Source organism: Balaenoptera acutorostrata, chromosome 1 (assembly GCF_949987535.1).
Source record: "Balaenoptera acutorostrata chromosome 1, mBalAcu1.1, whole genome shotgun sequence".
Taxonomy (NCBI): Eukaryota; Metazoa; Chordata; class Mammalia; order Artiodactyla; family Balaenopteridae; genus Balaenoptera; species Balaenoptera acutorostrata.
The window spans coordinates 43,475,466-43,499,948 of record NC_080064.1 but is presented as its reverse complement, the minus strand read 5'-3'; the positions used below and the strand labels follow the sequence as shown (position 1 = coordinate 43,499,948).

The 24,483-nt window shown below is 37.9% G+C and overlaps 1 protein-coding gene across 4 annotated transcripts in view; it reads right to left on the bottom strand.

Moving 5' to 3' along the window:
- Nucleotides 1-19,829, bottom strand: part of OSBPL9 (oxysterol binding protein like 9) — a 164,779-nt gene extending 144,950 nt beyond the window's left edge. For 2 of the 4 annotated variants that reach the window (XM_007164473.2, XM_007164472.3), the window contains exon 1: nucleotides 19,665-19,829. In XM_007164473.2, coding sequence (XP_007164535.2) covers nucleotides 19,665-19,829 — 165 coding nt within the window. The remainder of the gene's footprint in view (nucleotides 1-19,664) is intronic. The other 2 variants (XM_007164470.2, XM_007164471.2) reach the window with 1 other exon arrangement.
- Nucleotides 19,830-24,483: the final 4,654 nt, after the last annotated feature.

Sequence of the window (24,483 nt, the reverse complement as noted above, 5' to 3'; positions counted from 1 at the left end):
TCCCTCAAGTTGCCATAGATAACTTCCTCATCTCCCCCTCCCCATTACAGAGGGCCTCATTTGAGCAGCAGTATACTACAGATAGAGCCTTAGGAAAATATACTGAATCAGTATACAAGGGGACAGTGATATTTGGGGTCTCTCCAAGATCCTGGAAGATGGCTGCCTTCCTTCAAAGAAACCAGACATGTATCAGAACAGAGATATATACAAGATCATCTTTAAGAGCTGGAACAGCCTAGAGGTAATTATACTAATTATGACTAATTATACTAAGTATCAGAAAGTATTAAAAGTGATAGAACTACAGTAGGAAGGCCAGAACCAGAACCAGAAAGCCAGAATAGAAGTGTTGCTGACCAAGAGGTTAGACCTGTTTGGTTCTTGTAATAGGTATGTCTCTAACACAGAGATACTGCATCTTGATATCAATGTCTGATTAAATATCTATAATATAATATATAACTCCCTTTAGTCTGCTTCTGCTTATAAATTTGGCATCCCACATAGCTTGCTTTCAGAGACTATATGTACTAATGCACTAATGAGATAGCCTAAATATGCAGTCTCCTTAACAGTTATGTATCTTGTTATGAATTAACAAATTTGAAAATTAGCTTATGTAATAATTACCACAACGTACATTTAGTGAATATTATTATATGTCAAACAGTGTCATAAACTTTAGCTTTTTGTTAATATTTGCTGAGCACTTATATGCCAGACACTGTGCTAGTGCTTTAAATATAATATTAATTAATTCTCACATCAATCTTATGATATAGGTTCTTTTATTATATCCATTTTGTAATTGAGAAAATAAAGGCTCAGAAAGGCTTATGTAACCTGCCCACGGACTCACATATAATAAGTGCGATAGAGAGGATTCCAATCCAGGTCTGACTCTATAAGGCCATGCATTCTACCACAGTTACTATAGATCTGGTTAATTTAAGTTTTCTTTCAAAGTTTTTCTGAGCCACAAAGGCTGAGTGTCAAATCAGTGATCCTTCTGAACTCAACAGTATAACTGCCACCCTACAAAGCCTCACAGCAGTACTTCAGAGGGTGGTACCCCTGCCTTCTGAACTATTGCTGGCATGTAAACCCTTACGTCATTAGATAACAGATACAGGTCCACATCTCTTATCTGAGACTTTCAGATCAAATGTGTTTTGAAATTCACAATTTTTGAAAAGTAATATACATATAGTATATAAACTGTGTCACACCTGCAGTGGAGTCTGAAGTATTAAGCATTTAATTAATTTCACAATTAAGCATACTACTATTTAGGTAGTACAACATATATTTACACTAAGTATGATAGAGATTATAAATAGCCACACAGTTCAAGACAGGCTTTACTTCCAAATGAGAATATAATAAATTTAGAAAAAAAACTGGAATTCAGAGACTGAGGGATTTCAGAATTATGGGTAAAGGACTGTAGACCTGTATTTTGATCTAGTGACATCTTACATTGTAAAGTCCCAGGTCTGTCACTATTTCTTAAAAAGGACAATTTTATCTTCAGGTCAGAATTTCAGGCCAGTAGAAAGAGAAACACTTTCACAGGGTTTAATTAAGCACAGCTATGATGACAGGGATTGCGCATCCTTTCTAAGAAAAAGTTAAATATTAAATACTAACTAGTAGCCTAAGTGCTACAAATTACTTAAGGTATGTTAATATATATTGGACCTCAATGTATATTTCCTATGTTTGTTTAGTTTTTCAAATACTGCCCAAAGTACTAAATAGTGATTAATGTTATTTCACAAAAAAATGATTGAAAGAAATGATGGGGGTGTGTTAAACTCCAGGTGGTTTATGCTGTATATTAGTACTTCTCCCACCAAACTGTGCAGTGATAATCCATTATTATCATTCAACTTCACTTTTCTATTAAAAATTGCCAAGAATGTTTCTCCTTATTTGGAAAAGACTAAGTCAAGGCCCAAGATAATAAGATAATGAAAAGATGAACAGCAAGAAAAGCACTACGAAGATGGGAAAATTTGTACAATGCAAAATTTTTTTTCAACATCTTTATTGGAGTATAATTGTTTTACATTGTTGTGTTAGTTTCTGCTGTATAACAAAGTGAATCAGCTATACATATACATATATCCCCATATCCCCTCCCTCTTGCGTCTCCCTCCCATCCTCCCTATCCCACCCCTCTAGGTGGTCACAAAGCACCGAGCTGATCTCCCTGTGCTATGCAGCTGCTTTCCACTAGCTGTCTATTTTACATTTGGTAGTGTATATACGTCCATGTCACACTCTCACTTCCTCCCAGCTTACCCTTCCCCCTCCCCGTGTCCTCAAGTTCATTCTCTACATCTGCGTCTTTATTCCTGTCCTGCCCCTAGGTTCTTCAGAACCTTTTTTTTTTTAAGATTCCATATATATGTGTTAGCATATGGTATATGTTTTTCTCTTTCTGACTTACTTCACTCTGTATGACAGACTCTAGGTCCATCCACCTCACTACAAATAACTCAATATCGTTTCTTTTTATGGCTGAGTAATATTCCATTGTATATATGTGCCACATCTTCTTTATCCTTTCATCTGTTAATGGACACTTAGGTTGCTTCCATGTCCTGGCTATTGTAAATAGTACTGCAATGAACATTGCAGTACATGTCTCTTTTTGAATTATGGTTTTCTCAGGGTATATGCCCAGTAATGGGATTGCTGTGTCGTATGGTAGTTCTATTGTTAGTTTTTAAAGGAACTTCCATACTGTTCTCCATAGTGGCTGTATCAATTTACATTCCCACCAACAGTGCAAGAGGGTTCCCTTTTCTCCACACCCTCTCCAGCATTTATTGTTTGTAGATTTTTTTGATGAAATGCAAATTTTTCGTGTTGTTCTTGTATTGCAAGAACAATAGCCAGAACCATGGATTTTTGAAGTCTTAGTCCTAATTCTAAAACTCATCCTACAGATCCCAAATTAGAATGAGGCTATGCTCCAAAAGCTCCTTGTTCAAATTTGGAGTTTAGAACCCAGAACAAATTTTTGCAAAGAAACTGTTAAAAATGGTTCCCAGGTTAGCTAGGAAAAGCACTCAAAATACAGCATGTGAATATCAAAAATATGGGGAAAGTTGTTATAAATTCAAACATTGCCTAAGAAATTATTTTCTTAAAGAATTTCTCTTAGATGTTGGTGCTTAAGGGAAAGCAGGATTATGAGCAAGAATAAGGAAGTAGGTCAAGAATTCAAGAACTATGCCAAAGGGCTTAAGAAACTTTCAAGTACTTGAGAAGTCAATGATCTGCAATAGACATATTTTACTTTTATAATCAAGGGGGAAAAAACCACTTTTTAAAAAGGCAATTTAAAAACACTCATCCTGAACAGACTTGTGGTTGCCAAAGGGGAGAAGGGGCGGGGAAGGGATGGATTAGGAATTTGGGGTTAGCAGCTGCAAACTATTATATATAGAATACATAAACAACAAGATCCTACTGTATAGCACAGGGAACTATATTCAATATCCTGTGATAAACCATAATGGAAAAGAATGTAAAAAAGAATGTATATATATGTATATCTGAGTCACTTTGCTGTACAGCAGAAATTAACACAATACTGTAAATCAACTATAATTCAATCAAAAAATTAAAATTAAAAAAATTTTAGAAAGAATAAAAACACTCATTCTTTATCAGGTCTAATTTTACTTCAGAATGTATGGGTTTCCAAAAAAAAAAAAAAAAAACGAAGGCAGGAGAGTTAACATGCAAGCACAGAATGGTGGGTTGGTCACAAAGGATATCATCACCTATCTGAAATTTACACTTCATCCTCTTCTGGGTGACTAAAATTTCAAAGCAGAATTATCTTCAAGAATTTGCCACTACCTTTCTGTGCTCACATTTTGTGAATTAAAAAAATCATCACTCAACAAATTCTAAGACTTAGTATCTGCTCCTCCTCCCCTTCTCTAGTAGGCTTTCGGTGAACTGGAATGGAAGAAGAGTTTTTATTTATCCTTGGCATTTCAAAGGGGATGATTTAAGTCCCTATCTTACAACTTAGATGTAAAAGGATTCAGTACTTTTTAATGATTAATCAATGCAGTTTGCACTTTAGAACAGCCTCCGCAGAAAGTTTATTTCATTGTGATAATGATGTAAATTAGTTATCACCTGTAAGCAGAATAGTGATAACTTGGGTTTATTGTCATTTTAAAATATCAATGCTAGCACAATTCGGTATCCGAAGACAGAAAGAACATTCTATCTGGAGTCAGAAGACTTAATCACGTACAGAAAAACTACTGTGTGATTTCTTACGTCTCAATTTCTTCATGTGTAAAGGAAGTAATAACTATTTCACACTATTGTTCATTCCATAAATATTTACTGAATACTCACTAAGTGCCAGGCACTGCTCTAGATACTAAAAACAAAATGATGAACATAAGTCTCTGCTGTTCTCATGGAACAGAGACTTACATTCCAGAGGGAATGCTTACATTCCAGAGGGAAATAGATATAAACAAACAAACAAACAAAAAAACAAAATAATTTTAGCAGCTAATAAGAAATGCTATGAAAAAATAAAACAAGACCATTGTGCTAGTGACTGACAGTGAGGTCTACTTTATATGGTTGTTAAGCAAAGACTTCTCTGAGCAGTGACGCCTAAATGAAGACCTGTACACCAAGAAGGAATCAGCCATGGTACAGCCGTAGGGTAATATCAGTCCAGGAAGCCAGAAAATATATGCAAAGGGCTGAGGCAGGAACAAGTTTGAGGGGTTCTAGGAACACACAAAAAAAGCTAGAGTGGATAGAGAGTGGTGAGCAAAAGGTTTACTGTAGAAAGTTAAGTGGAGAAAGATCACAAAGCCATAAGTCATAGTAAGGAGTTTGGATTTTTTTCCTATAGTCTAATATTAGAGAATTTTCAGCAGGGGGAAAAACATGATCTTTTTTTTTCATTTTTTTTAAAGATCACTTGGGCTGTTGATAGAAAATGGATTTTAGAGCACAAAAAGGAAACAAAGAGAACAGTTATGAGGTTTTTGCAATAGACCAAGTGAGACATTATGGTGGTTTATATACGATAGTGGTAGCAAAAAAAATGGAAGTTATGAGGCTTAATGAGGCAATGTATTTGACAATATTAGAAAATACCTACAACAAAGATTAATATAGTAGAGGCTTGTGACACACTATATTTTCCAAAAATGGCCTATATTTCTCATCCCACAAGCTCTTCTAGAACTTTGCCACTCCCTCATTAAGAAGTGGTGTCTTTTGTTTGTGGGTGGGTCTTTGTAACTGCCTTAACCTAGCAGACTGGGTGGGACACAATACAAATTATTGTACATTCTCTTCCAGCATCACAAACAGCATGGGAATCTTAATCTCCCAAAGCCAGATGACTGAGTTCTCATTATGTAAGGATGAAGGAAAAATGATATCCTTTGTTCATTTTGCTACTTGAAGAAATGCAATACAAAATGGTACAACAAATTATATAGAAAACTTTTAATAAAATGCCCTTAGGTTGTAGAATATCATGTATAAAATGATTCCATTTGTACAAAATATACATAAATGTGTATATCAGCACAGAGTTGCTAGGAAAGCTATTCTCCAAAACACAGATAGTAGGATTTCCGGTAGAACTTTTCTTCCTTCTACTTAATATAGTTTTCACTATTGTTTCAATTTTTAAAAATTAAGATTATGTTGTCATCTCTTCAAGAACAATAAAACTATTTTTTAAAGCTTTAAAATAAAGAGTAATGTCAAATTCTGCAGAGACAGCACTATTAAAACTAAGGGTAAAAAGCACCCATTGGGTTTAGCAACAAAGCTATCATTGGAGAACTTTGCTAGGATTTTCAGTGAAATCTGGAGGTTAAAAGATTGCTGTAAGGTAAATGCAAGATGGATGAATAAAGACAGACAATGTAGAAGGCTCTTTCAATAGGTTCACCTATCCTGAAGAAGAGAGGTTAAGATGGTATTTCCAGGGAGACACAGAATTAGCAGAGATATTTTTCAACTTGGGAGAGACACAGTCCATGTTAATTTGTTAATGAAAATGTCAGTAGATCCTAAAATTCATATAGAAATTCAAGGAACCCAGAATAGCCAAAACAATCTTGAAAAAGAACAAAGCTAAAGGCCTTACACTTCCCAATTTCAAAACTTACTACAAAGCTACAGTAATTGAAATAGTGTGACACTGGCATAAGAATAGACATAAAGGTCAATGGAATAGAACTGAGAGTCCAGAAATAAATATTCACATGGTTTATGGTTAACTGATTTTCAAAAAAGTGTCAAGACAATTCAATGGAGAAAAAATATTGTTTTCAATATATGGTGCTAGAATAGCTGGTTACCCACATGCAAAAGAATAATAAAAATAATAAAGAATATAAAGTTTTTAAAAAATAATGTGACCCTTAGCTCACACCATATACAAAAATTAATTCAAAATGGATCAAAGACCTAAATGTAAGAGCTAAAACTATAAAACTCTTAGAAGAAAACTTGGGAATAAAACTTTGTGACCTTAGATTAAGCAATGGTTTTCCAGATATACCACCAAAAGCGCAAGCAAAAAAAGATAAATTAGATATCAAATTAAAAATTTTTGTGCTTCAAAGGACACTATCAAGAAAGTAAAAAGACAACCCACAGAAAGGGAGAAGATATTTGAAAATCATGTATCTCATAAAGGACTTGTATCTAGAATATATAAAAAATCCTTACAACAGCAAAGACGACCCAATTTAAAAATGGGCAAAGGACCAAATAGATATTTCTCTTAATAAGATTTACAAACAGCCATTAAGCACACAAAAAGATGCTCAACATCAATAGTCACCAGGGAAACACAAATCAAAATATAGTAAGATACTACTTCACACCCACTAGGATGGCTATAATCAAAATGACAGACAATAACAAATTGTTGGCAAGGATGCAGAGAAACTGGAACCCTTATACCCCTAGTGGGAATTTAAAAAGGTGTAGCTGCTTTGGAAAACAGTCTGGCAGTTCCTCAAAAAGTTAAACAGAGTTACCGTATGACCCAGCAATTCCACTCCTAGATATATATCCAAGAAAAATGAAAACATATGTCCACACCAAAACTAATGTACACAAGCGTTCACAGTACCATTAACCATAATACCCAAAATGTGGAAACAACTGAAATGTTCATCAGCTGATGAATGAATAAATAAAATGTGGAATATACATATAACAGAACATTCAGCAATAAAAAGCACTGATATATGCTACAATATGGCTGGACCTTGAAAACACCATGTTAAATGAAAGAAGCCATATTAGAATTATTTAAAGAATACTTTAATAATATGATTCTATTTATATGAAATGTCCAAAAGAGGCAAATCTACAGAGACTGAAAGTAGATTAGTGGTTGCCTAGGGCTAGGGGTGAAATACTGGAAGTGACTGTTAATAGAAATAGGGTTTCTTTTAGAGGCAATGACAATTTTCTAAAATTGATTGTGGATATGGTTATACACTTCTGTGAATAAACTAAAAATAAAAAACTCATTGAACTGTATCTTTCAAAGAGATGGTATATGTATTAATATCTCAATAAAATTGTTATAAAAAAATGAAAAGCACCAGGCCACCTAAAAATTTACTAAAATTTTCCATATGAAATTGTTACAACTACGATGTTTAGTTGTTATACTGCAAAATAAATATTCTTAAAATAAACAACAAAAATCTGTACATAGAAAGGAAGAAGTTGAAGACACACAGGAGAGAGGGAGGAAAGCAGAAAAAGGAGGAAATCTATAGACTGAGATCCTCAAAAAATTTGTGAGTAGATGGAATCCAGGACACCCAAGGATTACCTCTTCCATCATGACAGAGACGGATAGGCGGGAAAGTAAGTATACAAACAGGTGGGAGTACGAGCAGTTGAGAGTGTTTCCACCAAATGGACTCTATTGTCTCTGGGAAGCATGGCATCTTCTACGAGTGATGGAGGAAAAAGGAGGATTGAGAGAGACTGTAGAGATAGTTGCCAGAGTGACAAACCAAATATTCATCCAATATTTTATTTGCCCATCTGTGCCATAAGAGTAATGCTAAAATAAATTAAATTAAATTAAATAAATGGACAATCTTAGCATGAAGGCTTAATGTGAACAAAACTCTGGGAAACAGAATATCAACTTTCATAATAATCCTTGTCATGTGAATGGGAAAAAATTAATTATGAATACCTCAAAATACCTTCCTTGAATATGATTCCATTTATATGATTCCATGTATCATGTAAACTTAACTTTTGCAAAAGAACTCTCCAGAAAGTGGGCATAGAGGGAATCTACCTCAACATAATAAAGGCCATATATGACAAACCCACAGCAAACATCATCCTCAATGGTGAAAAACTGAAAGCATTTCCTCTGAGATCAGGAACGAGACAAGGATGTCCACTCTCACCACTATTATTCAACATGGTCTTGGAAGTCCTAGCCATGGCAATCAGAGAAGAAAAAGAAATAAAAGGAATACGAATTGGAAAAGAAGAAGTAAAACTGTCACTGTTCGCAGATGACATGATACTATACACAGAGAATACTAAAAATGCCACCAGAAAACTACTAGAGCTAATCAATGAATTTGGTAAAGTTGCAGGATACAAAATTAATACAAAGAAATCTCTTGCATTCCTATACACTAATGATGAAAAATCTGAAAGAGAAATTATGGAAACACTCCCATTTACCATTGCAACAAAAAGAATAAAATACCTAGGAATGAACCTACCTAGGGAGACAAAAGACCTGTATGCAGAAAACTATAAGACACTGATGAAAGAAATTAAAGATGATACCAACAGATGGAGAGATATACCATGTTCTTGGATTGGAAGAATCAATATTGTGAAAATGACTGTACTACCCAAAGCAATCTACAGATTCAATGCAATCCCTATCAAATTACCAATGGCATTTTTTACGGAGCTAGAACAAAAAGTCTTAAAATTTGTATGGAGACACAAAAGACCCTGACTAGCCAAAGCAGTCTTCAGGGAAAAAAACGGAGCTGGAGGAATCAGACTCCCTGATTTCAGACTATACTACAAAGCTACAGTAATCAAGGCAGTATGGTACTGGCACAAAAACAGAAATATAGATCAATGGAACAGGATAGAAAGCCCAGAGATAAACTCACACACCTATGGTCAACTAATCTATGACAAAGGAGGCAAGGATATACAATGGAGAAAAGACAGTCTGTTCAATAAGTGGTGCTGGGAAAACTGGACAGCTACAATGTAAAAGAATGAAATTAGAACACTCCCTAACACCATACACAAAAATAAACTCAAAATGGATTCGAGACCTAAATGTAAGACTGGACACTATAAAACTCTTAGAGGAAAACATAGGAAGAACACTCTTTGACATAAAACACAGCAAGATCTTTTTTGATCCACCTCCTAGGGTAATGGAAATAAAAACAAAAATAAACAAATGGGACCTAATGAAACTTCAAAGCTTTTGCACAGCAAAGGAAACCATAAATAAGATGAAAAGACAACCCTCAGCATGGGAGAAAATATTTGCAAACGAATCAACGGACAAAGGATTAATCTCCAAAATATACAAAGAGCTCATGCAGCTCAACATTAAAGAAACAAACACCCCAATCCAAAAATGGGCAGAAGACCTAAATAGACATTTCTCCAAAGAAGACATACAGATGGCCAAGAGGCACATGAAAAGCTGCTCAACATCACTAATTATTAGAGAAATGCAAATCAAAACTACAATGAGGTATCACCTCACTCCTGTTAGAATGGGCATCATCAGAAAATCTACAAACAACAAATGCTGGAGAGGGTGTGGAGAAAAGGGAACCCTCTTGCACTGTTGGTGGGAATGTAAATTGATACAGCCACTATGGAGAACAATATGGAAGTTCCTTTAAAAACTAAAAATAGAATTACCATATGATCCAGCAATCCCACTACTAGGCATATACCCAGAGAAAACCATAATTCAAAAAGACACATGCACCCCAATGTTCAATGCAGCACTGTTTACAATAGCCAGGTCATGGAAGCAACCTAAATGCCCATCGACAGACAAATGGATAAAGAAGTTGTGGTATATATATATACAATGGAATATTACTCAGCCATAAAAAGGAACGAAATTGAGTCATTTGTTGAGACATGGATGGATCTAGAGACTGTCATACAGAGTGAAGTAAGTCAGAAAGAGAAAAACAAATATCGTATATTAACGCATGTTTGTGGAACCTAGAAAAATGGTACAGATGAACCGGTTTTCAGGGCAGAAGTTGAGACACAGATGTAGAGAACAAATGTATGGACACCAAGGGGGAAAACCATGGTGGGGTGGGGATGGTGGTGTGCTGAATTGCGCGATTGGGATTGACATGTATACACTGATGTGTATAAAACTGATGACTAATAAGGACCTGCAGTATAAACAAACAAACAAAAAAGTAGATTCTTTTTTTTTTTAAGGAAGTCTAAACTAGTCTAAGAAGATTATCCTTTACAATAAAGTAAATGAGAAGAAAAAGACTGGGCTAGCCATTTGTTTTTCTCTATAAGCAGTAAAAGGAAATAAATCCTTAATCTAAATCACTTGAACATTGTTCTAGCTAGCTTTGATTGGAATTATGTAACTAGTTGAAAATCTAATCCTATGACAATTGCCACATATAAGAGTGGCATTTTTTAAGAACAACACTACTTTCCATCCTTCTACAAATTATTACCATCAACAAAACTGCCTGCAACAAAAGCAAGAACTGACTGCTTGTCTGATATAACACACTAAGCAAAAGATCCCACACAGTTCTACAGGCTCTGGATGATTAAACAAAAGTCACTGTTATAAATATAAGCTCAATAAGGTTTTCCATAAGCCACAGAAACATATATATTTGCTATCAGTATATTCTGCACAATTGACAAGGGTATAGAAGCAACAACTCCAAAACAACCTTCTATATCTCATCTCTAAGCCTAGCTTGCAGGGCTTTGGGCATTCCGTTCACTATGAGAACGACGTGCCACGTTACAGGGCTTGAAAATTATAATGCTCAGTACTACTATCAAAGAGTTTACACGCTTACTGTACAAAGAATGTACCAGAGATACGACTAGTTAATTATAACAGATGTAAATGATTCAACACCCAAAAGAATTATATGAGCAAGGCTCAAGAGTTTTAGAACAGGGACAAATCAAGGCTGACGAGAGTACTCAAGGAAAGCAAAAGATACAAAATTTCCATATACTTCTTCCCACTGGTACTACTTACCCTCTTAGGAGGCGTCTTTCTTTTCTTTTCAGGGCATTTAGATTAGATACAATTTTTCTTCTGTTTCTTTTACAATTCTAAAACTACTATATTAAGATTTGGACTATTACTATATACCATGTAAGCTTAATAAAAATCATATTTGATATATTCAAAAACAGTTTATTTAGAAAAGTATAAATTCACTTTTAATTGTTTGATGTGAGTGGTGCTGATATCTTTCTAGGAGAATCTGAGACTCCCTCCTTTACATCTTTGCAAGAGAAACACATATACTTAAGCTCTTCAAAAACCTAAAATCCAAGAATTAGATGACATATTTTTTTTAATCACCTTCCAGATATCGCTAAGGACTGCCAAATAACACTTAAATGTGTTTAGATTACCAATGGTTTTGAAATTCAAAGTCACTATGAGTCTCTTTCAGTCAGCATGTAATAGCAAAGAACATATTATTTCTCTAATGATTCCTTTTACAAAGACTACCTTGAGTGGCCCTGATAACTTACTAACTCACTATTTCTAACATTCTCTCCAAAATGTTATAAAAACAATACAAATCAAGAAAGAGTGTTAAATATTTATGGGTAATGACTAAACAAATCATATTTTATAATCTCAACTAGTTCCTTACACACCTGATTAATCTTCAACATGTCCCTAGTTATTCCTTTTTCCAGTTCCCATGGCCATTGATCTAAATCTTTACTATATTCCTTAAATCTTGACTCTACTCTCATTTTTAACATGGACCCTGCTTCCCATTCCTACAACATTTAAGCATACTCCTACCTTAGAAACCCCTTCCCCTCAATTCCATATTCTTCTCTGCCTCTTTCACAATGAAACATCTTGAGTAATCTACACTCATTTTCTCCACTTCTTACCTCCTATTATCTCTTCAAACCACTCTAATCTGGCTTCCACACCCACGACTCCATAGAAACTTCTCTCTTTGAGGGCATCAGTGATGTTCAAATTGATCAATCCAGTGGATATTTTTAAGATTTCATCTATTCAATTCTCTCAATAGTATTCAAGCCAACTCACTATTCCCACCTTGACTGCCACATTCTTCTGGTTTTTCTCTGATATCTCTGGCTGTCCCTTTTCACTCTCCTGTGCAGGCTCTTTTCTCTGCCAATCCCTTAAATATGATTGTGATGGCTTAAAATCCCTCCACAGGGCTTCCCTGGTGGCGCAGTGGTTAAGAATCCGCCTGCCAATGCAGGGGACACGGGTTCGATCCCTGGTCTGGGAAGATCCCACATGCCGCGGAGCAGCTAGGCCCGTGAGCCACAACTACTGAGCCTGCGCGTCTGGAGCCTGTGCTCCGCAACAAGAGAGGCCGCGACAGTGAGAGGCCCGCGCACCGCGATGAAGAGTGGCCCCCGCTTGCCGCAACTAGAGAAAGCCCTTGCACAGAAACGAAGACCCAACACAGCCATAAATAAATAAACAAATAAATTTTAAAAAATTAAAAAAAAAAAAAAATCCCTCCACAGATTCTTTGACACTCCTTTCAAAAGGTAGAGCCTAATTCTCCTGCCCATGCCTAAAATTCCCATCCCCATGAGCATGAGCTGAACTTAATGATTCGTTTCTAATGAACAGAATAAGTCAGAAGTGATGTCCTCAGACCAGGTCATACTAAGCACTTTGGCTTCCTCCTGGCTCTCACTTGGATTACTCCTTCTGAGTGAAGCCAGATGCTCTATCATGATGACACTCATGTAGCCTAACGGAGAGGTTGGCTGGTGAGGAACTGAGGCCACCTTCCAACAGCCAGCAAGGAACTAAGGCTTTCTGCCAACAGCCGTGATTGTGAGTCATCTTGGAAGCAAATCCTCCAACTCCAGTCAAGCCTTTCAGGTGACTGCAAACCTAGCCAATGTCTTGACTGCAACTTCATGGGAGACTTTGAGGCAGAACCACCTAGCTAAGTCACTCCCAAAGTTCTGAGCCACAGAAACTAGGCAATAATAAATATTTGTTGCTTTAAGTGGCTAAAATTGTGGGTAATTGGTTACAAAGCAATAGATATCTAATCCAATGGTGTTTCTCAGTGTTCTATTCAAAGCTCTCTATTATTCCCACTCACTCTCTCAACTCTCCATTTGTGTAAAGCTAATATTTATCTGTAACCCAGATTTTTTCCTAAGTTCCAGACTACACGATATCTTTACATCAATTTCAACATGCCCCAAAGCAACCACCTTTCTCACCCCAACCTATACTTCTTATCCTTCCTATCATCATTTATCCAAGGAAATCTAAAAACCTGGATTTCATTAGACTCCTCCTCCCCTTTCACTCACATCCAATCAATCACTGAAATCCTGTCAATATGACTTCATTATTTCTCTGTAACCATAGTATTCTTTAAAGAATACAAATTTTATCTGAACCTATTGATCAATTTTAAAAATCACAGAGAGACAACCAGACATCACGTGCCACTTGATGCACAGGTTTCCCCTGCTACCTGAAAGTAGAGTGTTCCTATGAAACCTTCCTGAAATGGCATAAAGCAAAGACGCAATTACCTTAGGACACATCTTCCTAACGGATGCACAAAATAAATCAAGATAAAGCAAAGATGCTCACAGACACAGTTCAAAGCTGTGGCAGCTTGACGCTGTGTAGTTCCCAGGGAAGGAGCTTATTGGCACCACTCTTGCTGCTTGGGGTGCTCACTGCCTCTATAACAGCTCACTGCAAAAAAAAAACCTCTGAATGCTATTTTTGCTTTTCACCTATTTTCCATAAAAGCAAAAATCCTCTTCGGATTTCTTCTGGTTAACAAAAACAGGTACTAATATAGGTCTTTCCTAAAAGTGAAGCGGGGTAAAGCAAATTCTCAAAAAGCGGGAGATACCTGTAATATGTTCCACCTACAAAGTATTCCTGCCCAAAGGAAAAAAAAATGTTAAGCTTCTAGCTCTAATTATCAGTTTATAGGAAACACGGAGGACAAAGGAACACGTTTAAACATACCACAAGAATATTATCAGCAAAATCCAGAATGTAGAAAATCTACAGAATAATTTGCTGTCTTCAACCAATGAATGTCAGGACTTCCTTGATGGCACAGTGGTTAAGAATCCGCCTGCTAATGCAGGGGACACGGGTTCGAGCCCTGGTCTGGGAAGATCCCACATGCCGTGGAGCAACTAAGCCCGTGCGCCACAACTACTGAGCCTGAGCTCTAGAGCCCGCGAGCCACAACTACTGAGCCCACGCGTCACAAGTGCTGAAGCCCACACGCCCTAGAACCCGCGCACCGCAACTACTGGGCCCGAGTGCCACAGCTACTGAGCCTGCGTGTTGCCACTGAAGCCTGAATACCTAGAGCCCGGCTCCGTAACAAGAGAAGCCACCGCAATGAGAAGCCCGAGCACCACACAAAGAGAAGCCTCTGCTTGCCGCAACTAGGGAAAGCCTGTGTGCAGCAATAATTGACCCAATGCAGCCAAAAAAATTTTTTTAATTAAAAAAAAAGCAAATGAATGACAAAGAAAAAAAGAGGGAAGGAGGACCTATAGAGTAAAAGATACTCAGTTTTATGTGTGGATCTTATTTGGAATCCTGACTCAAATAAACCAACTGGTGAGGGAGAGGTGTTTGAGAAAAAAATCAAGGAAATTAAACACTGACTGGATAGTTGAAAATATTAATAAATAATTATTATTATTTAGTTGTAATAATGGTATTGTGATAACATTTTATTTATTTATTTATTTATTTATTTATTTATTTATTTATTTATTTATTTTGACTGTGTTGGGTCTTCATTTCTGTGCGAGGGCTTTCTCTAGTTGCGGTGAGCGGGGGCCACTCCATCGCGGTGCGCGGGCCTCTCACTGTCGGGGCCTCTCTTGTTGCGGAGCACAGGCTCCAGACGCGCAGGCTCAGTAGCTGTGGCGCACGGGCTTAGTTGCTCCGCGGCATGTGGGATCTTCCCAGACCAAGGCTCGAGCCCGTGTCCCCTGCATTGGCAGGCAGATTCTCAACCACTGCGCCACCAGGGAAGCCCCTGTGATAACATTTTTTAAGAGAGAGACCTTAACATTTAGTAATACATACTGAAATATTCACAAATGAAATAATGAGTTCTGGGATCTGCTTTAAAGTAATCCAGTGGTCTAGGAAGGAGCTATTGGGAGTATTAATAAGACAAGGTTGGCCATATGTTGATAATTGTACAAGCTGGATGACAGGAATTCATTTTACTATCCTCTTTTCTGTATGTTTGAAAGAAATTTTCTATAATAAAAGTTTTTTTCTGTAACAAAAAGTGCTTACAACACTTAAATGCCTTTCCACTGCCCTGGGGGGTAAAGTTCAAATTCCTTAGCATGGTTGATCAAGAAAGCCTTTCATTATCTGGCCCCTGCTTCTCTCTCCAGCTCATCTCACCATTGTCCACCACACAGCCCAAACTCCAGGACTAACAAGCTCCTTACTCTTGTCTCCTCGAAAAACATTTACTCCTTCTATCTCAAGCAGTTTTCTCTTTCTGCTCACATGGCTAATCTCTATTCACCATTCAGGTAACAGCAAGCCTACTTCTTCTAGGAAACCTTTTCTGACCCTCCAAGACAGAGTCAAGTTACCCACCTCTGCACCTCCCAAAATCCTATGCTTCCCTTATCACAGCTCTTACCTGATGTAAAGGGCAGTAGACTCTAGGTATCATGAGACTATGGACTATATCCATCTTATTTACCATTTTAACCCTTCTTCTTAGCATAGTGCCTGGCACATAGTACATAATCAATAAACATTTGATAAATTTACAAAAGGCATGACCTCCACTAACCTTCTAACCTTCCAACTCCTCACATATCTATATCTCACATAATCTATATCTATATCACGTATCTATGTCTCCCTCAATTTTCTTTCCTTACTTGTCTTCCTTTGTGATCATGATTCACCTAAACAGTTGGCTGTCCACACAGTGTTCCCAAATTTATATCCTTAGCCCTCCCTGGGCCTCTCACCTAATAAAAATTCAACAAATTCTGTGCTATAATCTAACAGATCTTCATCTCCAGGCCTGACCTATGGCTCCAAATACCTTCTGGACTCAATCTCCTGTTATCTCCCTACACACCTTTATACTAAAGCTGCTCAGAAATCCTCAATATCTTAATGCATTTTATGTTCTCAAGTTTCCCAATTTGTACATATTTCCCACTGCCTGAAATGCCCTTCTTCTCTTCTACCTTTAAGTCTCGGCTCAAATGTCTCTCTAGCCTTTTTTAGGCAATGTGCCCACAGCAGTCTATTCTTACTTCTATTGTAGAATTTACCATACTGTTTTGAAATTATGTTTAGCTGTCTGCTCTGCTAGATTGTGAGTTCCTGGATGGAAGGGACTCTCTCCTTCGTGCTTGTACCTCCAACATATATAGTAAAGTGCCTATTAAAACATCCCAGATAAATGCTTGCTGAATGAATAATTGTTTCTAATAATTAAAAGACTGAGCTTGAGCTGAAAAGATTGCCTAATTCTACTTTTCTAAAGAAGGTAATCAGTTTCTCTGTTCCTGTATTGGTCAGAATAACTTACTAAACTCTTTTTCAAAAACTGAAAATTTACGTATTATGAAAATAAAAGAAATGTAAAGTAAAAAGACCATCCATTCCCAGAAGATAGGTTTGGGTCTGGGCCCAGGTCCAGAAGAGAAGATCCAGGCTAAGGTGAGGTTTGGGTGAATCTATTTAGTTCACAGCAATTCCCGTGATCCTTTCCAACCCTGAGATTATCCCAATATCAGTTCTTGGTACAGGCCGACTCTAAAACAAGGCCAATTTAGTTTAGTCCAGGGTTTTCATGGCCACCCTAGAATAGGCCTGCAACCACAGAGCCAGACCAGAGCCCGAGTGATTTTGGAAACAAGGAATAGAGTAACTCGCTATTTACTGCTCTGCTTAAAATGCTGTGCAACTAATTCAGATACTCCTCCTAGAAGATGCAGCTCCAAGTTAACAGCCACATGCAAATCATTAAGATGTACCTTCATCCTTCCAAACCCTAATGTACTGAAACAATGTCGAAGTGTACAGAATTCATTGCCAACATTCAATGTCTCCTACTTTCTCTTTAAGTGAATACCTATCCTTTTCCCATCTTTACTGGACCTCCTCTAATTTGGGATTGAGTATCATTTTATTTTCACAAGATCATCTTATTTTACAATATTTCTCTGTGGTTTCTCTGCAAGCAAATACTTTAACACCAAAGAACAAGAACAAAAAACTCCTAAATATCCATTAGTGAGAAATATGATACCTCCTTCTGCTGGCAGGGATGATGTTTTTATAGTCTCATCTCAGAAGGGAGGATAAGTAATGGGGGGGAGGGTGGCAGGGAAGAAGTATAATTTAAAGAACCGTATTTAGCCCGTAAGACAAGGAGAGATTTGTCAAGATATTCAGAAACTAAAAGGGCAAGGAGGCAGAAAAAGGATATGACAAAGGAAGAAAAACAGGAAAAAAAGAAGATTCAGTCTGCGCTAGGAGTTCCCAAGAACCCCAGCTTGGGGCCTCTCCAGTGTGGCCCTAGATTCAGACCCACACAAAGTTGGGATTTGTAGATTAACTTCATTCCATAGTGCCACTCACTGAAATTACTCTACCTTGAATAGGCTGGAAAGGTTCAAAAGGATTTTCTGATTATCACTTCTACTGAAACCCAATATTACTCTTCATTTATCTGAACTATGGGATTTCATAATTCCAGAGTTTTCAGGATACAATGTTCATTTGCCTCTCTTTCATGGCTACCTAAAGATAATCTTGAACAATGTATTTAAACCTCATTCAGGTTTGGTCTTTTTTTTTCCCTTTAAAAATTATGTAAAGAAAGGAAGTTGATGTTGAAAGTTATACTTGTTACTCCTGCAGGCTTGTCTTTAGTAACTCAAAGATTGCATTTTTCTCCTTCCTGTAGTGAAAGTGAAGTGTAATGGAAAAAGTAAAAAAGCCAGTTATTTAGAACCCTGATAACACTGCTTACTGCTAGTTCTGTGATCTTGAGCAAACTGCTTAAAAGCCTGGAGCCTCAGATTCCAAAACTGTAAAATGGGGATAATGAATACCTACCCTGCAGAGTTATCGTGAGTAAAATGAATTAAGGGAACCACTACACTAGAAGGTAAGCTCCAGAGAAAAGGAATGGTGAATATACTGATCTCTGTTGATTCTTGCTCACGTGCACACGCGTGTGCACACACACCCACACACCCCTAGCCTAAAGCAATAACAATTAACATGTAGTAGGCGCTCAATAAATATTGTTTAAATTAACGAAAAAATACTAGCGTCCGCATTTCTCTCATTGACATTAACCCTCCTTCCATAATCATAATTCTTTTTCCTTCTGTCTTCTATTATTTTCCAAAGCCTTCAGGACATTCTATTTTGTTCTTTTAAGAGGCTTCTTCCCTCTCATTGGCTATTATTAACTAGACACCATTCAGAGACAGTACTTTTGGAAGTAATTTCTCTAATTCCACCCACCTTCCATTTCTAATGTGTCGGGGGTGGAGGGATAGTCAGAACATACGATTCATAGCAATTCATGAACCTTCCCACGGCCACTGATTCGTGTTTAACGACACTGAAGCCCTTAACTCAGCCCTTCCCAGAATATAACTTTCAGGAGACATCGCACTATCCAGTCTCTCTTCGCTAACAAGAGACTCCTGTGTAGGAAATCCTCCGCTCTCAAAAGTTAAGGCGTCGGTTACGCTCGCCTCCCGTGGAATGGAGTCGGGAGTTCTGTGAAAAGAGACACTCAACTTGGGCAGACCTGCGAAGGCAAGTCACTTCAGGACCCGGCCAAGCTCGTCAGACCACTGCTCTAAGAAAGCAGCGCTCCTCAATCCCTGGAGGGAAGGTAAGGGGCGCGGCCGTCTACAGGGCCTGGGGGGACAGTATCAAATCCATGATTAACATGGGGAAACCGCACGGACCGCGCGACCGAACCCCTCAAAGCACGACTACAACCACCCACCCACCTACAACAGCACCCCGCTCCACCCCCCCAAACACCCGACCCTAAGAAACACGGCTCGCCCCCAGCCCATAAATCATACAGCCGGTGCCTGCTTATTGGCTGAGCCAGCATCTCTTTCACCCTCATTGGCTATCAGGGACGTAAAACCCTCCCCCAGGAGGGAGCCCTCCCGTACGGCTGCACCCCCAGCCTAGCAACCTCTTCCCGGCTACCAAAACGCCCGGTCCCCACCTCCACCCAGGGATCGCGACCCCCGAGGCGCTCGGGGCTTTGCCTCCGAGGACTTACTGTGTAATAGGAGAGCAGCCCTGCATTGTAGTCCAGCACGAACCAACGGTACTGCCAGCCCTTCATTACGTTAGTCCATTTACTCAGCGGCCCTTCCATGATGGACGCCATCTTGCGAGCCGCCAATGACAACAAACTGCCTGACGTCAATCGCCTATAAGGCATTCGGCATGCGGTGGGCGTGGCCGCCGCGGGCAGGGGCGTGGCCAGGGCGGGGTCGGCGGCTCCTCGCCCTGGAGGACTCGCTGACCCATGCCCCCAGCTATCAGACTCAAAGAACGATTTTTTTGGGAGCCTGTTGTGTGTAGGACTCCGTACCTGAGATGCGAAGAACTCAAGCATGAATACTGCTGTTAAGATTATTTATTAACATAAATAATTTTACTGCCCATGATGATACCTTACACATCCAAAAGATTTCACATCTGATATTCATTTAAGCAATCATTTCACAAACCCATTCATTTAATAAATACTTTTTGATTTGTGCTAGATACTCTTAGGCTTTGGGGATTCAGCAGAGACTTCATGATGCGAACAGGAAATAAATTATACAATATGTTGCAATTTGGTGATTTGGAGAAAAATTAAGCAAGGAAAGAAGCAGAGTAGGGGCTACAATTTTAAGTTCCCAAACAGGGAAGGCCTGAAATGAGAAAGTAACTTTTGAGCAAAGACCTAAAGAAAGGGAAGGAGGGAGGCTGGCAAAGGAGCAGCAGATTGTTCATTGTTAGTGGAGCAGCGAGCGAGCAAGGAGAAAGTAGTTGGAGATAAGGTCAGAAAGTAAGGGGAAATCATGTAGAGCCTATAAGGACAATGGAAGTATTGTCCTACATATTGAGACAATGTCTGAGGTCCTGGGAATGCAACGCTGAAGGAGACAGAAAGGTTCCTTGCTAAGAGTTTAAATTCTGTGATGTGAAAGCAGACACTAAACAAGTAAACAAGAAAAATATCTAATAGTGATGAATGCCTTGCAGAGAATTTAAGTAAGCTGATGTAATAGGAAGCCAATGGGTAGCTACTTTATATTAGGTGGCTGTGAGTGGTGCCTCAGGAAATGGCATTTAAATTGATATGTGAAGGGTAAGAAAAAGGGAACTAAGAAGCAGGGCATTAGCTAGAAGTGGCTGTGAGATCAAGGGAGAGGTTTTCTTTGTCTTTAATTTTTAATTTTTATCACTTAAAAGTATTTTGTATATTCAGGTACTGTGCTGTGAATCCCTCCTCTTTGCTGATAACAGAAGCTCTAGGAAAAAGAATATCACTGAGGGAGCTAAACAGAGAACCTACTTGCTAGCTAATCAATTGGGTGAAGATCTAAAGTAAGATCAAATTTATTATGCTTGATCTGCTTGATATCTTTTTTCTCGGTTTTATTGAGATATAATTGACATATTGTGTAAGTTTAAGATGTACATGATTTGATATATGTGTATATTGTGAAATGATTACCATACTACGTTTAGTTAACATCCATCACCTCACCCCATAATTTTTTTTCTTGTGATGAGAACTTTTAAGATCTACTGTCTTAGCAACTCTCAAATATACAATACAGTATAGTTAACTATAGTCACCATGCTTTACACTACATTCCCAGAACTTATATATCTCATAACCAGAAGTTTTAATCTTTTGACCAACTTTTAGTTTGATGTAGTCCCACTTGTTTATTTTTGCTTTTGCTGCTTTGTGCTTTAGGTGTCATATCCAAAGAAATCATTGCCCAGACCTATTTCAAGAAGCTTTCCCCTGTTTTCTTCTAGGAGTTTTATGGTTTCAGATCTTACAATTAAGTCTTTAATCCATTTTGAGTTAATTGTTGTGAGTAGTTTAAAATAAGGGTCTAGTTTTATTCTTCTTCATATGAATTTTCCCAGCACCATTTATTGCAAAGACTACCTTTCCCCCACTGAGTGAGTATTCTTGGCTCCCATGTCAAATATTAGTTGACCGTATATGCATGGGTTTATTTCTGGGCTCTTGATTCTGTTTCACTGATCTATATATCTGTTTTTAATGCCAGTGTCATACTGTTTTGATTACTATATCTTTGTAATATAGTTTGAAATCAGAAAGTGGGATGCCTCCAGCTATGTTATTCTTTCTCAGGATTGCTTTAGCTATTCAGACTCTTTTGTGGTTCCAAATGAATTTCAGGATTCTTTTTTCTATTTCTGTAAAAAATGCCACTGGAATCTTGAGAGAGATTGCATTGAATCTATAAGTGGCTTTGGGTAGTATGAACATTTTAACAATATTAATTCTTCCAGTTCATGAACACGAAATAACTTTCCATTTATCTGTGCCTTCTTCAATTTCTTTCATTAATGTTTTATAGTTTGCAGTGTACCAATCTTTCACCTCCTTGGTTAGATTTATTCCTAAGTGTTTTATTGTTTTTTGTTGCTGTTGAAACTGTGTCCCATAGGGTTAACAGAAGCTGGAGCCTAAGCAGAAATCCTTGAGTGTGTCTCACAGAACAGCAGATAAGGAAACAACTTGTTAGTAACCCCTCTCTTTGTAACCTGCCTTTACTGATTAAGTCTGCTTTCAGTTTGTTTGATTTTTTTTTCCTTTCTCTAACTGCATACCCTCCAAGCTTCACATAGCCTAGGTAATATATCACCATACTTCTTAACCACCCCTACAGAGAACACTTCTGGCATATGGATCATTATAGTAACAGGAGCTTAAGTTGTTTTCCAGAAATTTGGAGTCGGCTCCTGCCCAGTTCAGACTGACTAAGACTAGTGGGGACCACTGACCCTAAAACTGGGCCTGCTCAGAACACTGAATACCTCACCTTTTCCCTACCTCCAATCACATTTCCCCACACTGAAAACCACCCTGCTTCCTTATCCCATAAATATCACAGGCCTGTCGCTCTTGGGGAGACAGATCTGAAATTTGTTCTCCTGACTCCTCGCTTGGCTGACTCGTGAATAAACCCTTTCTGTACTGCAAAGCTCCATGTCTCAGTTTGGCCTCCTGCATGTCGGGCAAACAAACTTGGTTTGGTAACGCTATTGTAAATGGGATTGTCATTTTTACGGTTTTTTTTTCAGATAATTTATTGTTAGTGTATGGAAACACTACTGATTTTTGTATATTGATTGTATCCTGTAACCTTACTGAATTTGGCAATTAGATCTAACTTTTTTTTTGTGGAGTCTTTAGGATTTTCTGTATATAAAATCATGTCATCTGCAAACGGAGAAAATTTTACTTCTTCCTTTCTGATTTGGATGCCTTTTATTTCTTTTTCTTGCCCAATTTCTCTGGCTAGGACTTCCAGTACTATGTTGAATAGGAGTGGTGAGAGTGCACACCCTTGTCTTGTTCCTGATCTTTGAGTAAAAGCTTTCAAGCTTTCACCATTTAGTATGATGTTAGCTGTGGGTTTGTCATACATGGCCTTTATGACATTGCAGTATATTCCTTCCATACCGAATTTGCTGAGAGTTTTAATCATGAATGGATGTTGAATTTTGCCAAATGCTTTTTCTACATTTATTGTGATGATCATATAATTTTTACTTTTCATTCTATTAATGTGATGTGTCATGTTTATTAATTTGCTTGTTGAACCATCCTTGCGCCCCAAGAATGAATCTCACTTAATTGCTGTGTATGATTGTTTTGATGTGCGGTTGAATTTGATCTGCTAGTATCTTGTTGAGAATTTTTGCTTCTATATTCAGAGGGATATTGGCCTATTGTTTTTTTGTTTGTTTGTTTTCATGTAGTGTCTGTGTCTGGCTTTGATATCAAGATAGTGCTAGCCTTGTAAAATGAGTCTTGGAGTGTTCCCTTCTGTTCAATTTTTTTGAAGGGTTGAGAAGGATTGGCATTAATTTTTCTTTGAATGTTTGGTGAAATTCACCAGTAAAACCAGGAGCTATACTTCATCCATAGTAACAAGAGGGAGAGCAGTGAGTATGGGTTCAAATGCCATGGATTGGTAGTTTGGTGGTAGAGAAATAAATAAGCTTCTATCTGCTTTTAGTTGAGGAGAGGCTCAAGGCTTAGTGGTAGGAATGTGGACTCTGATGCCACAGTACCTCGGTTTGAATCCTCAGGCCCATTAGTTAGTAGCTATATGGTATTAGGCAAGTTTTCTAACTTCTCTGTGCCTCAGTTTCTCCATCTTTAAAATGTGGATAATAAAAAGTTGTCTTCAGGATTAAATGAGCTCATACATGTAAAAACCTTAGAACAGTACCTGGTAGATACTAAACACTCAATATATATTAGTTGTTAGAATTTCCTAAAGAAAATGTGGCATGAAAAAAGAGGGGAATGTTTGAAAGTGTCATTTCAAAGAGTGAGAAAACAATAGAAGTGGAGTAGGATTGCTGGGCAGTGTTGCATGCCCATTTAAGATTTATGGTCATGGGGACTTCCCTGGTGGTCCAGTGGGTGAGACTCTCTGCTCCCAACGCAGGGAGCCTGAGTTCAATCCCTGCTTGGGGAATTAGATCCCACATGCATGCTGCAACTGAGTGTCCGATGCCGCAACTAAGGAGTCCTCATGACGCAATGAAGATCCCGTGTGCTGCAACTAAGACCTGGCACAGCCAAAATAAATAAATACATATTTTTTAAAAAGATTTATGATCATGAATTAAAAGTGAGACCAGTCAACAGGGATATCAGCTTTTCTTCATCAATGTCATGCTGTTCAGGAGTTAGCTCAGAGTGTGTAGAGAGCTGGATTTATCCAAGTGAGCAAAGTGAAGGGAGAGGACAATTAAGTTCATAGTAATATCCAGGGGTGTGATTATGATTATGTACTATGAAACCTAGTTTAGGT